The sequence below is a fragment of the Pelodiscus sinensis genome, unplaced genomic scaffold (assembly GCF_049634645.1).
Source record: "Pelodiscus sinensis isolate JC-2024 unplaced genomic scaffold, ASM4963464v1 ctg105, whole genome shotgun sequence".
Taxonomy (NCBI): domain Eukaryota; kingdom Metazoa; phylum Chordata; order Testudines; family Trionychidae; genus Pelodiscus; species Pelodiscus sinensis.
This window is the reverse complement of record NW_027465839.1, coordinates 319,570-333,209: the sequence shown is the minus strand read 5'-3', so window position 1 is coordinate 333,209 and position 13,640 is coordinate 319,570. Positions and strand designations below refer to the sequence as shown.

The window sequence follows — 13,640 nt, the reverse complement described above, 5'->3', positions numbered from 1 at the left end:
GTTCTTTGAGCCTTTGTCACGGCGTATGGGGGACCCTCAGGCCTCAGGTAGAAGAGGTCGATTGGGTTCCAGGGACTCAGCGTAGCTCAGACTTGTTGTTACAGGTGCCAGGAGCAGCCGGTACAACCCACCTCTAAGGGAAGGGGGGCACAGAGCCCCAGTGCGGGGCCTTTGCCTGGCCCCCCAGTCTCCCTTCTGCCCCAGCCAGCACAAAAATTACTCCCACTCCCAGCCCCCCGGCAACCCCGCTTTGTCCTGCGTCCCCGCCCCAGGCCGAGAGAGACTGAACTTACTTCCCCAGCGAGTCGCGCCGGCCTCCCCCTCCTCAAGGAGGTAGTGCTGCAGTGCTTGGGGAAACTGAGGCACGCACACACACACACATACACACACACAGAGTCACTGCAGAGCAGCCTAGGAATCGCACACTGTGACGGCGCGTTGGGGGTCCCCCGTCTCCTGCACCCCGAAATGGCACAAACAGACTGCACCAGCCGGTGGAATAGAGGAAGTTTATTGCCTCTCCAGGATACAGCACAGATGGAATCTGGTCCCAGAGCTGGGCTAGGATGCCTCAGGCCCCCTTGAGATGGGGGAGACTGGGCCCCTAAACTCCAGCCCCTTCCCCTAGGCTCTCCTCCATGCTCTCAGACAGAACTAACTAAATTCCCTTCCAGCCCTGCCCCCCAGCCAGGGCAGCATTACACCTTCCTTTGTTCCTCTCCATGGGGGGTGTCTGGCCACTGGTTCAACAAGTTTGGCACTACCTTTGCATAGTGAGGTTTTCCCTGCTGGGTCTTGCTCCAGACAGCAGGGGTCACCACAGCCCAGCAAGTACCCCCACTACGTCACAGTTCTCCCCCCTCCGAGAGCGAACTGAGCAGGGTCACTCCGCTCGTGACCTAGGGAAGTTCGGGTCCTCTGCGTGGGAACCCGCCCCGGGGACATGGGTGCTCCCCTTGACTCGGGCCGGCCGTGGCGAAGCCCCACATGAGCTGGCTTCCCTCTGTCCACTCGCCACCCCACTCCAGGGCGACTGGCCCAGGCCTGTCCTCGGGAGTCACACCCACCCTTCCGCTGGCCTTGATCTCTGGCCAGGGTCTCTCGGGCCGGGGCCATGAGCCCAGTGAGCCTTCTCTGGACAGCCAGGGCGGCTTCCACCCCCGAAGCTCCATCCAGGGAGGTCTTCCCCTCCCATAACTCTCTCAGCAAGCCCAGAGGGTCCTCTATCTGGGGTAGAGCCCCCCAAGCCGCTTTCCTCCTGTCTTGGGCCTTCCCGCCCCTCTGGCAGGAGTCACAGGACCGGCAGTACCGCTGCACGGCTGTAAAGATTCCCGGCCAATAGAAGTGCTGGAGCAGCCTCAGCTGGGTGCTCCGGATCCCCCGGTGGCCCCCAACGGGGACATTGTGGGCCAAATACAGCAGCTTGAGGTAATACTTTCGGGGGACGACCAGCTGCCGCTGGACCCCCCATGCCCTCGCCTTCCTGGGGGAAGCCATTCACGGAACAGGAGTCCACGCCCCCGCAGGAATCTCTCCTGGCCACCTCTCCCCCAGGGCTGAGCTGCACGGAGGCCAGCCTGGTCCCTCAGCCTCTGCAAGGAGGGGTCTGCCTGCACCTCAGCCTGGAATTCAGCTGCTGAGGCAGGGATCGGGACCTGTCCCCCACCTTTGCCTAGGTCCGGAGTCCCAGCCTGGCTGGACCCCGTGTCCACTGGGATGGGACCCTGAGGATGCTGCCCGGAGTCCTTCCCTGGACCCAGGTTGTCAGCCCCCCGCTGGCTCTGGCTCTGGGTAGTGACTAGAGCCCGCTGGGATTCATGGGGCCACTCCTCTAGGTCATTCCCCATCAGCACCTCGGTGGGCAAGTGCGGGTGCACCCCCACTTCCTTGAGGCCTTCCTTCGCCCCCCATTTCAGATGCACCCTGGCTACAGGCACCTTAAACGGGGACCCGTCTATGCCCTTCAGGGTCAGCTGCGTGTGGGGTAGTATCCGCTCTGGGGCCACTATGTCAGATCGGGCCAGAGTCACCTCCGCCCCCGTGTCCCAGAAGCCCGTCACCTTCCTACCATCCACCTCCAGGGGTATGAGGCACTCGCTCCGCAGGGGCCGTCCTGCCCCCACCCGGTACACGGAGAAATCCGCCTCCTGAGAATCAGACCTCCCAGGGGAGGTGCACTGAGCATCCTTCCCCTCTGAGCTGAGGTTTGCCTGCCAGCCCCTGCCTCTGGGGCAGCCTGCCCTTCCTCCCGCCCCAGCCAGTTAACCCTGGAAAGTCCCCGGTCCTGGGACCTGGTGCACTGAGCCCTCTTGTGGCCTTTTTGCCCACAGCGCTGGCAAGTTAGGCTTTGGGCTGTCTCTGTCCAGGCCCTGGCTGGTTCTCTGGGGCGCAGACGACCTGTTCCTTGGTCTCGCCCCGTAGTTGACTCCCTCCGTCGCTCAGCCGAGATCCGGTCTCTGCGCGGTTCCCTTTCTCTCCGGGACTCCCGTTCACACCCAGACCGGCTCTCCGTGAACTCATCCGCCAGTCTCCCGGCCTCCTGGGGGTTCTCTGGTCTCCGGTCCTTGAGCCACAGCCTCAGTTTGGGTGGGCACACTTCATAGAACTGCTCCATCATGACCAGCTTGAGCAGCTCCTCTGCGGTCTGGGCTCCGACTCCAGACACCCACTTGCGGCAGTATTGCGCCAGGCGGGAGGCCAGGTCCACATAGGTCTCCCGTGGCCCTTTCTGTACCCCCCGGAACTTCTTCCTGTACATCTCGGGGGTCAGCCCGAACTTGTGCAGCAGGGCCTCCTTGACTCGGTTGTAATCCCCTGGCTGTAGGTCCTCCAGCTGACTGAGCACTCCGGCCGCCTCCTGGCTCAGTGCGGGGATGAGCTCCTGCAGCCAGTCAGCTGGGGGGACCCGTTGCAGTCCACAGGCCCTCTCAAAGGAGCTGAGGAACCCGTCTATGTCGCCCATGTCCTTCAATTGGGCCACCACGAGCCTCTCCAAGCATCTGGCAGTCCTGGGACCCTGTGGCCCATCCACTCTTGGCACAGCCGGTGCCCCGCCGGTTCTCCGCTCTGCCATGGCCAGCTCATGCTGCCGCTGCCTCTCTCAAACTTGGCGATCCCTTTCTCGGTCCTGGCGGTCCCTCTCTCGGTCCTCTACTTCCAATTCCTTGATCCGCAGCTGGATCTCCAGCCGCCGCAGCTCTGCTTGGCTGGCCCCTGCCCTAGATGGGCTGCAGCTTGCAGGCCTCCTGGGGGAAGCTGTCTCATCTCTCCAGTGAGTTCCAGCACTCCTCCCCCTCTCTGAGCCTGACACACTCTCAGGGGGGGGTCTGGCTGCTTCCCCTGGGGACAAGATCCTGGCCCTGTGGCTGGTCGTTCTCTTCTAGCTGAGCAATCAGCTGGGCCTTGGTTGCTTTCTGCACAGGCAAGCCCCTCTCTCTGCACAGCCCCACCAGCTCTGCCTTCAAGAGTCGGGCGTAGGCCATCTGCCCGCTGGTCCCCTCGGTGCAGACTCACCAGTCTAGTGCTGCAGCGCCCCACGATTCCCAGGAACCGCTTCGCTCTGTCTCCAGCACGCCTGGCTCCAGGGCTCTTGTTTCTACTGGTACTTGTCGCTCGCTGCTGGAAGCTCCATCCACGGGGTGCAGTGCATCCCACTTCTGACACCAGTGTGACGGCGCGTTGGGGGTCCCCCGTCTCCTGCACCCCGAAATGGCACAAACAGACTGCACCAGCCGGTGGAATAGAGGAAGTTTATTGCCTCTCCAGGATACAGCACAGATGGAATCTGGTCCCAGAGCTGGGCTAGGATGCCTCAGGCCCCCTTGAGATGGGGGAGACTGGGCCCCTAAACTCCAGCCCCTTCCCCTAGGCTCTCCTCCATGCTCTCAGACAGAACTAACTAAATTCCCTTCCAGCCCTGCCCCCCAGCCAGGGCAGCATTACACCTTCCTTTGTTCCTCTCCATGGGGGGTGTCTGGCCACTGGTTCAACAAGTTTGGCACTACCTTTGCATAATGAGGTTTTCCCTGCTGGGTCTTGCTCCAGACAGCAGGGGTCACCACAGCCCAGCAAGTACCCCCACTACGTCACACACACACAAGGCAACCAGTGAATAGAACAACAGAGGATCACAGGCCTGCAAGGGGGGACAAACCCCCCACGTCCCCTCTCCCCCCGCGAGACAGAACAGAGCAGAGGGTCACTCCGCTGGGGACCGGGGGATGCTCAGGCCCCTCTCTCCACGCCAGAGCGTCAGCCGGGACTCGGCCCCGTCCCTAGCACAGACCCCTCCACGTCCCCGTCCGGCCGGGGCAGCGTCCGTCCCAGCCGCGCTGTGCTAGGCCTGTGTGGTTGTGGGGAACCCCTGGAGCCGTTTGGCTGCTCCCCTGGGACGGCATCCAGCTCTGTGGGGGGGTCGCTCGCTCGCAGCTGGCCATTGGCTGGGCTTTGCCGACCCCTCCGACCCTCGACCCGCTCTCCTGGCCCCACTCAACCGGCAGCATTTCGAGCCGCTCTCCCCTTGGTCCCAGTGGGACGGGCTAGACACAGACACTGCCCAGAGACAGGCGCCCCCTTTGCCGAAACCTCCCCATGAGCAGAGGTAACAGCCGAGCTCCCCCAGATCTGCCAGGTCCTCTCCGCCCCCCAGCCCTGCCTGTGAACCCCCCAGAGGGACAGGCCCCGCTGCTCTCCCACTTCCCCAGGCTGGGGGTCACGGCTGGGTTAGCCCACCGGGCTCTGCGTGTTCCCGGCCAGCCGCAGCCCCTCGGCTCAGAACTCTCCCACACCTCGTTCCTGTTTCAGTCGCAAGCCCCTCGCCGGATCCTGGCCGCCAGCCGCGGGCCCAGCTCTCGAGGAGACGCTGTCCGCCGCACGCCGGTTCCTCTTTCAGAGCCCGGACAGCGCAGGGCCCCTCCTGCTGGAGCTGGCTCCGCGCCGCGCCCCGTCACCAGCCCAGCTCTCAGCCAATTCAGAGCAGCGCGGGGTCCTGAGCCGAAGCTCAATTCACCCGATTCGGTGGCTCCTGCCTGGCTGGCCACTGGGCTAGACCGGGCTGCCTGAAACAGGCGGCACCATGGCAAGGGGTGTCCTGGAGACCACACTATCGCCCAGGGTAACGCTGGGTGAGGGCAACGGGCGCTGCCCTTGCAGCGTGAGCCCCGTGTGTGCCGGGGGGCGTGACTCCGGGCCGTGTCTGTGTCTAGCCAGCCCCACTGGGACCAAGGGGAGAGCCGCTCGAACTGCCGCCTGCGGCCAGGCAAGAGGGACGAGGGGTCGGCAAAGCCCGGCTAACGGCCCAGCTGGGAGTGAACGATGCCCCCAAGGAGATGGATCCTGTCCCAGCGGGGGCAGCCAGACCGCTCCGGGGGCTGCCCCACGACCGCAACACCGAGCGGCTGGGACGGAGGCTGCCCCGGCCAGATGGGGACATGGAGGGGTCTGTGCCAGGGACAGGGCCGAGTCCCGGCTGATGCTCTGGCGGGGGGAGAGGGGCCTGAACGTCCCCAGGCCCCCGGCGGAGTGACCCTGCCTTCGGTCTGACGGGGGGGAGAGGGGACGTGTGGGGGGGTTGTGATCGCGCTGGGGTTACATTCACTGGGTGTGTGCGATTCCTGCTACCCTGCGGTGACTCTGTGTGTGCCTCAGTTTCCCCGGGCCCGGTAGCACTCTGGACGAGAAGGGGGGCGGGGCAGGACTCGCTGGGGAAGTAGGTTCAGTGTCTCCCGGCCTGAGGCCCAGGGGACAGCAGATAGCAGCTGGGGCGGGGAGGCAGGACAGAGCAGGAGGCAGGGCGGCCTGGGGCCAGGAAGCAGGGGTGGGGTGCCCTGGAGGCTGGGTGCAGTGGCTGGGAGTTGGAGCTGGTTTCTGACTGGCTGGGGAGAAGGGAGCCGAGCTGGCTGGGGGGCTCTGGGCCCCCCTTTCCCCAGGCGGGGCTGGGCCAGCTGCTCCTGCTGCCTGCAACAAGAAGTCTGGGCAATGCCATGTCCCTGGGACCCAATAGCCCTTCTCTTCTACCTGCCGCCTGAGTCTCCCCTCTGGCTGTGGATGGGGGGCAGAGCCCGCAGACCCCACCACTCCCCATGACACCGAAAACCCCGCTGTGCAATGGGATACTGACCCAGCCCCCCACGGAGCCCTGAGCTTAGCAAAGCGCAGACGAAGGGGGGATGGGATCGAGGTCTATAAAATCACGACGGGTGTGGAGAAAGCGAATGAGGAAAAGTTATTTACTTGTTCCCATAAGACAATGGAATGAACAGGCAGCAGGTTTAAAACAAGCCAAAGGAAGTTTTTCTTCACTCAGCGCACAGTCAACCTGTGGAACTCCTCGCCAGAGGAGGGTGTTGTGGTGAGACGTCGGGGTTCCCCCGACTCCTGCACCCCCATAGTGGCCAAACAGACTCCCCCAGCCAGTAGAACAGAGGGAGTTTATTGCTTCTCCAGGATACAGCACAGCACAGATTGAATCCGGTCACAGGGCAGGCCTAGGATGCCTCAGCCCCCTTGAGATAGGGGAGCCTGGGCCCCTAAATCCCAGCCCCTTGCTTAGGCTGCCTCCTCCATGATACCAGCCAGAAACTAAAACTCTCTCCCAGCCCTGCCCCTCAGCCAGGTGCTGGTCTCCCCTCTTCCCTGTGTCTCTCCCTGTGGGGCTGAGCCTGGGTGTCTGGGTTAATACACATTCGGGAGAGTCAGCGAGAATCCCCCATCCCAGGGCAGGGGGCCCCGGGTCACAGAGCAGACAGCCCCCCACTGCGCCCCACACACCTCACCGCACAGGGGACCCCGGGTCACAGAGCAGACAGCCCCCCACTGCGCCCCACACACCTCACCGGACAGGGGGACCCCGGGTCACAGAGCAGACAGCCCCCCACTGCGCCCCACACACCTCACCGCACAGGGGGACCCCGGGTCACAGAGCAGACAGCCCCCCACTGCGCCCCACACACCTCACCGCACAGGGGGACCCCGGGTCACAGAGCAGACAGCCCCCCACTGCGCCCCACACACCTCACCGCACAGGGGGATCCCGGGTCACAGAGCAGACAGCCCCCCCACTGCGCCCCACACACCTCACCGCACAGGGGGACCCCGGGTCACAGAGCAGACAGCCCCCCACTGCGCCCCACACACCTCACCGCACAGGGGGATCCCGGGTCACAGAGCAGACAGCCCCCCACTGCGCCCCACACACCTCACCGCACAGGGGGATCCCGGGTCACAGAGCAGACAGCCCCCCACTGCGCCCCACACACCTCACTGCACAGGGGGACCCCGGGTCACAGAGCAGACAGCCCCCCACTGCGCCCCACACACCTCACCGCACAGGGGGATCCCGGGTCACAGAGCAGACAGCCCCCCACTGCGCCCCACACACCTCACTGCACAGGGGGACCCCGGGTCACAGAGCAGACAGCCCCCCACTGCGCCCCACACACCTCACTGCACAGGGGGACCCCGGGTCACAGAGCAGACAGCCCCCCCTGTGCCACAGCTGTGAAGAGCAGGACTTGAACAGGGTTCACTAAAGAGCTGGATAGATCCATGGAGGAGGGGTCCATCGATGGCCAGTAGCCAGGCTGGGCAGGGCTGGGGTCCCTGGCCTGTGTGTGTCAGAGGCTGGCAATGGGCGACAGGGGAGGGCTCCCTGTTCTGTTCCCTCCCTCTGGGGCACTGGGCGCTGTGGGCCGACAGGACACGGGGCTGGACGGGCCTTTGCTCTGGCACAGCCTGGCTGTTCTTATCTTCTCCCCAAGGGTTTACCGAAGGGCACAGGCCGGCTCTGGCTCTGAGCGGATCCCGGCCCAGGCCAAACCACGGCGCCTCTGTGTCCAACATGCTCCGAATGTCCCAGCGGGAGGAGAATCCCAGTGCACCTATAGCCCTGATCCCCCAGGGTCTTCATCCGACCAGCCTGTGGACCCCTCTTCCCTGGAGCCAGCCCCGAACTCCGTGTCCCGGGAGAGGGGCCGGTCCCCACGCCTGGCCTGGGTCAGCCCTCAGGCCCTGAACTGCCTGGCTCCAACATCCTGGTAGCCCCTGGAAGAAGGGAGCAGAGGGGAGGGTCAGGGGGTGTAACGGCCCCACCCCTGCCCCAGAGGGGGAAAACTCACCTGCGTCTGCACCGCCACAGCACCACGGCCACAGCCACGGCCACGGCCAGAGCCCCCAGGGTGATGCCCACGGCCAGGCCAGGGCCCCGGTGCCTGCTGTGCTCTGTAACACACGGGGGTCGTGCTGGGAATGGGGTGTGGGCCCAGCTCCCCCAGCCTGCTCTGCTCCTCCCATCCCAACCCACTGCCTTCTGCCTCGGCCAGCCCGGCTCCCCAGCCTCCCCGCAGCCCTCCTGCTCCGTCACCTGACCAGCCCTGTCCCCCAGCCTCCCCACAGCCCTCCTGCTCCCTCACCCGACCAGCCCTGTCCCCCAGCCTCCCCACAGCCCTCCTGCTCCCCCACCCGACCAGCCCTGTCCCCCAGCCTCCCCGCAGCCCTCCTGCTCCCCCACCCGACCAGCCCTGTCCCCCAGCCTCCCCACAGCCCTCCTGCTCCCCCACCCGACCAGCCCTGTCCCCCAGCTCCCCACAGCCCTCCTGCTCCCCCACCCGACCAGCCCTGTCCCCCAGCCTCCCCACAGCCCTCCTGCTCCCTCACCCGACCAGCCCTGTCCCCCAGCCTCCCCGCAGCCCTCCTGCTCCCCCACCCGACCAGCCCTGTCCCCCAGCTCCCCACAGCCCTCCTGCTCCCCCAACCGACCAGCCCTGTCCCCCAGCTCCCCACAACCCTCCTGCTCCCCCACCTGACCGTCCCCCCTCCCCGCCCCCCGGATGTGCACCTACCCCAGGGGATCAGCAGGCTCCGGCCCCCCAGGCTGCTGTGCTGCACCCGGCAGGCGTAGCTGTGCCCGTCGCCCGGCCCCACGGCCAGGGAGCTGCGCAGCTGGTAGGTCAGGTCGGCGTTGGGCAGGATCCCGCTGGAGTTCAGCCGCCAGCCCGGCTCCACCTCCTCCCCGTCCTGCAGCCAGGCCACGTGGACGGCCCGGGGGTAGAACCCGGTGACCCAGCAAACCAGCAGCCACGGCATGGGGGGCTCGGCTGGGGGAGGCTCCCGGACAAACACTACGGCGACCGGCCGCTCTGGGACAGGGGAGAGACGGGGCAGGGGAGAGGGGACCAGTCAGCTGGAGCCGCAGGGACTCGCTAGCCCGGCCCTGCTCCATGCCGGGGGTCAGGCGCTGGCCCTGCTCCTGGCCAGGCCCAATTCTCCCCTGCTCTTGCCAGTGGTGCCGGGACCCCCCTTGACTTCCTGTCTCAAAATGCTGTGCAATGTGGCTAGGAGGTGGCTACTGTGCTGCACCCCAGCTACAGCTGCATTTGGTCCCTGCACCAACAGCCCCCACCCCACCCCAGCGCATCCCCACCTTGCCTCTGCAGAGACGCGTTCCCATGTGAGACAAAGCTCTTGATCTCACTGACGCACGTGGTTCCCAGGAGTGTCCGAATCGTGCTGATGGTGCCCTTGTCCTGGTTGAGACGGTCCCGGGTGTACAGCGCCGCCTTATCCTCCGAGCGAGCCACCCAGGTGCCGGCGTCCATGTCAAAGCCAAGGAAGTCCTGGCCACTGACTCCGGCCTCATAGAAGCCCCGGGAGGTACCGTTGGGGTGCAGCTCGCAGCCAAAGGCGCTCTGGATAACAATAGGGTCTGGGGGAAGACGACGAGTGTCAGGATGGCAGGAGGGCTGGGGGGTGCGTCAGAAGCAGAGAGGCGGGGGAGCAGAAATATAACGTCTGGCACAAGGAGGCTGTCCGGCCATGACACGTCGGCGGGACAGCCGAGTGACCCTGGCTGGAGTTCAGGCTACGTTCCAGTTCCCCTTTAAGCAGCTCTGCAGTTCCAGCCCGGCTGGATGGGCAGGCGCTGAGCAACGTCTGTGGGGCAGTCGGGGCTCCTGGGGTGCAGACCCCACCCCACTCCCCTGCCTTTCGCAGGGCCAGGTCTGGGTGCGGAGGGACCAGGGGCCTCGGCTCAGGGGCTGGCACATGGGCCCTTTCCCCTCTAGGAAGCGCAGGCTGCAGGGAGGCCCAGCGTGGCCCAGCCACTTCTGCGGTGGACAGTTGGACACAGGAGACTCCCCTCTAAGGGACGCCGGCTTGTGACGGTGTGTCGGGGAGCCCCGACTCGGCACCCCCATCTGCAGCCAGAGGGGACTCTGAGAACCAGAAGGGTTATTGGTTCTCAGGGACACTGTGTGACATAGAATCGGACATAGAGCTGTGGGGGAAGGGGAGGACGCGCACACGCGTGCACACACACACGCGCACACACACACACACACACACACACTAGAGCAGTGAGTGTAACAGCCCCCCACTACGTCACAGGCTCCAATCAGCCTAAGACCCGGGACTGGCCGTCCTGGCCCCATCTGCCCTGTCAGGACACACTCGGTTGCTGAAGTGAGTGTGTCAGTTCTCAGCCCCCGGGGACCCCTCCAGCGGCTCCGTACTCACAGCTCTGGCCCTGCTGCTGCGCGAGTCTGTTCACCAGGCGGATGAAGTTGAACAGGTAGCGATGGATCACCTGCTCCAGCTCCTGCCACTGCTTGGGGGTCAGGCCCTGCCGGGCCCAGGGCTGCAGGAAGCGGATGGGGCAGGTGCTGCAGTTCATGGAGTGGGTCTCCAGGTCGGCCAGCAGGGCCACCCCCTCCACGTGTGAGGAGCTGGCGTTGTGGAAGACAATGGTTTGCAGCAGCCGGAGGGTGAGAGAGTCTGGGGGGAGAGGAGCAGAGGGGGCAGGAAACAAGTGGAGAACAGAACAGGTGGGCGGGGAGATCAATGAACGTCCGTCCTGTAAACAATACACAGCGACGCTGCTGAGCCGTAACCGTCCCCCTCCTCTGACACCCCCAGCCAGGATCACTAGCCCCCCCCCCGGGCATTACACCGTCCCCACCCCCAGGGCCCCCACAGCTGGGACAGGGCACGGGGGTCCCAACTCACCGTCCATGGCCCCCCACGCGCAGGAGAGGAGCAGCAGCGGGAGCAGCATGCTGGCAGGGGAAGGTGGATCTGGGCTCCAGCGGGCACCAGGGGAGCAGGACAAGGGGCCCCAGGATCCCCACACGCTTTCAGTTCCTCCCCAGCCACGGGCGTCGGCAGCCGCTTCCCCCCATCTGTGTCTCCCTCCGCGCTGTCCCCGCAGCCGCCAGCCCCGGGCCAATCAGGGCAGAGCCAGTCCGGACCCAGCAGCAGGGAAAACCCCAGCCCTGCCCCTGGCTCTGGGAACATCTGCTCAGAGCCCGGGGGCGCCAGCCCACCACTGTCCCACCCTCCCGCCCCCGCCCCCCCGTGGGGAGCAGCTCCTGCTGCCCCCACTCCCTGCGCCCTCACGCCACCCTGGGGCCATGGGGCAGCCCTGCCTGCCAGGGGAGAGCCCCCCGCTGCTTCCGCCCCACTCCCTGCCCCCAGCTCCCCCCTGGGGCCATGGGGCAGCCCTGCCTGCCAGGGGAGAGCCCCCCGCTGCTTCTGCCCCACTCCCTGCCCCCTAGCTCCCCCCTGGGGCCATGGGGCAGCCCTGCCTACCAGGGGAGAGCCCCCCGCTGCTTCCGCCCCACTCCCTGCCCCCTAGCTCCCGCCTGGGGCCATGGGGCAGCCCTGCCTGCCAGGGGAGAGCCCCCCGCTGCTTCCGCCCCACTCCCTGCCCCCAGCTCCCCCCTGGGGCCATGGGGCAGCCCTGCCTGCCAGGGGAGAGCCCCCCCGCTGCTTCTGCCCCACTCCCTGCCCCCTAGCTCCCCCCTGGGGCCATGGGGCAGCCCTGCCTGCCAGGGGGGAGCCCCCCGCTGCTTCCGCCCCACTCCCTGCCCCCTAGCTCCCGCCTGGGGCCATGGGGCAGCCCTGCCAGCCAGGGGAGAGCCCCCTGCTGCTTCCGCCCCACTCCCTGCCCCCTAGCTCCCCCCTGGGGCCATGGGGCAGCCCTGCCTGCCAGGGGAGAGCCCCCTGCTGCTTCCGCCCCACTCCCTGCCCCCTAGCTCCCCCCTGGGGCCATGGGGCAGCCCTGCCTGCCAGGGGAGAGCCCTCTGCTGCTTCCGCCCCACTCCCTGCCCCCTAGCTCCTCCCTGGGGCCATGGGGCAGCCCTGCCTGCCAGGGGGGAGCCCCCTGCTGCTTCCGCCCCACTCCCTGCCCCCTAGCTCCTCCCTGGGGCCATGGGGCAGCCCTGCCTGCCAGGGGGGAGCCCTCTGCTGCTTCCGCCCCACTCCCTGCCCCCTAGCTCCTCCCTGGGGCCATGGGGCAGCCCTGCCTGCCAGGGGAGAGCCCTCTGCTGCTTCCGCCCCACTCCCTGCCCCCTAGCTCCTCCCTGGGGCCATGGGGCAGCCCTGCCTGCCAGGGGAGAGCCCTCTGCTGCTTCCGCCCCACTCCCTGCCCCCTAGCTCCCCCCTGGGGCCATGGGGCAGCCCTGCCTGCCAGGGGGGAGCCCCCCACAGAGGGGTAGGCCTGGGGCGGGGGTTAGAAGCCCCCCCCCTCCAGCCAGCAGGGGGCTCCTGCCCCTTGGGCTTGCCCTGGACCCTGCTGCTGGGGGGCAACTGGGCTGGAGCTGGAGGGGGCAGGGCGCGAGCTAGAGGGAGCCCCCCCCCCGTCTGTCCCCTCCACCCAACGGCCCAACCCTTGGCCCCGCCCCCTTCCTTCGGGCGCTGCCAATTGGGGGGTTCTCCCTGCCACAGCCAGCAACAGCCAATCAGGAGGCGGCTCCGTGTTGTGGCGTCATTAGTTGCCGGGCAGAGCGAGGGAAAAAGGCGGGAACAGGGCGGGGAGGCGACACGCGCTGCTGCGAGCGCGAGGGGGCGGGGCCAACGGTCACTCAGGGACCCAAAGAGGCGGGGCCCTGCGGCTTTGTTATTGTAGGGTTGTCAGGCAGAGAGGGGGGGGAGCCCAGAACTTGCGGGGTCCTGCCCCCCCATACACCCAGCCTTGGCCCCCAACTCCAAGCCTGCCCCCCCCATCCTGCCCCTCAGCTCCAAGCCTGCCCCTCCATCCTGCCCCCCAGCTCCAAGCCTGCCCCTCCATCCTGCCCCCCAACTCCAAGCTTGCCCCCCCATCCTGCCCCCCAGCTCCAAGCCTGCCCCTCCATCCTGCCCCACAGCTCCAAGCCTGCCCCTCCATCCTGCCCCCCAACTCCAAGCTTGCCCCCCCATCCTGCCCCCCAGCTCCAAGCCTGCCCCCCATCCTACCCCCCGACTCCCAATCATGAGTATCCCCCAAGCTGGAGTCTCCCTCCTGCCCCCCCAAACTCATCCCCCGCTGCTGCCCTCCCTCTCCTGCCCCAGCTGTTCCTGCACCCCAGTCCTGCACTGTAACCCCTTGGCCCGCGCCCGCCACACGCACTGCATGTGCCCCGACAGGAGGGCTGAGCCGCACCCGCCCATGTCACATTCCGCCCAGAGGTGGGAAACTTCCAAGGGAGCCATTCAGGCACCGCTCTGCCTCCCGGCGCCCCCACCCCCATCGGCCCAGGGGGCTTCTGCCCGCGTCTCCCCCTCACCTCCGCTGCATTCAGCCCCGGCCCCGTGACCCCCAGCCAGGATCCAGGCTCAGCCCCAAGCTCCCAGGTTCTCTCCTCTCTGGTCCCCACGTCACGGCTCCCCAG

At 66.8% G+C, this 13,640-nt stretch overlaps 1 protein-coding gene across 3 annotated transcripts; it reads right to left on the bottom strand.

Annotated features, from left to right (window-relative positions):
- Window positions 1-5,547: 5,547 nt before the first annotated feature.
- On the bottom strand, window positions 5,548-11,340 carry LOC142823560 (antigen-presenting glycoprotein CD1d-like). Of its 3 annotated transcripts, none has more exons than XM_075914784.1 (6): window positions 10,999-11,340; window positions 10,510-10,846; window positions 9,424-9,700; window positions 8,838-9,134; window positions 8,115-8,217; window positions 5,548-8,040 (listed from the first exon to the last, which is right to left on the bottom strand). In XM_075914784.1, exons 1-6 carry the CDS (start codon window positions 11,284-11,286, stop codon window positions 7,903-7,905), a joined length of 1,440 nt encoding a protein of 479 aa, XP_075770899.1. In that variant the 5' UTR covers window positions 11,287-11,340; the 3' UTR covers window positions 5,548-7,902. The 3 variants fall into 3 exon arrangements, with proteins under 3 accessions (XP_075770899.1, XP_075770900.1, XP_075770901.1); XM_075914785.1 differs by having other exon boundaries at window positions 5,549-8,040; window positions 9,419-9,700; window positions 10,999-11,337; XM_075914786.1 differs by having other exon boundaries at window positions 5,550-8,040; window positions 10,510-10,767; window positions 10,999-11,133.
- Between the last annotated feature and the right edge of the window lie 2,300 nt (window positions 11,341-13,640).

Coding starts and splice junctions, on each gene's coding strand:
- LOC142823560 (XM_075914784.1), bottom strand. CDS start 11,286: ATGTTCCCAGAGCCAGGGGCAGGGCTGGGGTTTTCCCTGCTGCTGGGT. Junction 9,701..10,509: donor GCAGCAGCAGGGCCAGAGCT/GTGAGTACGGAG, acceptor GTCTTCCCCCAG/ACCCTATTGTTATCCAGAGC. Junction 9,135..9,423: donor GGGAACGCGTCTCTGCAGAG/GCAAGGTGGGGA, acceptor CCCCTGTCCCAG/AGCGGCCGGTCGCCGTAGTG.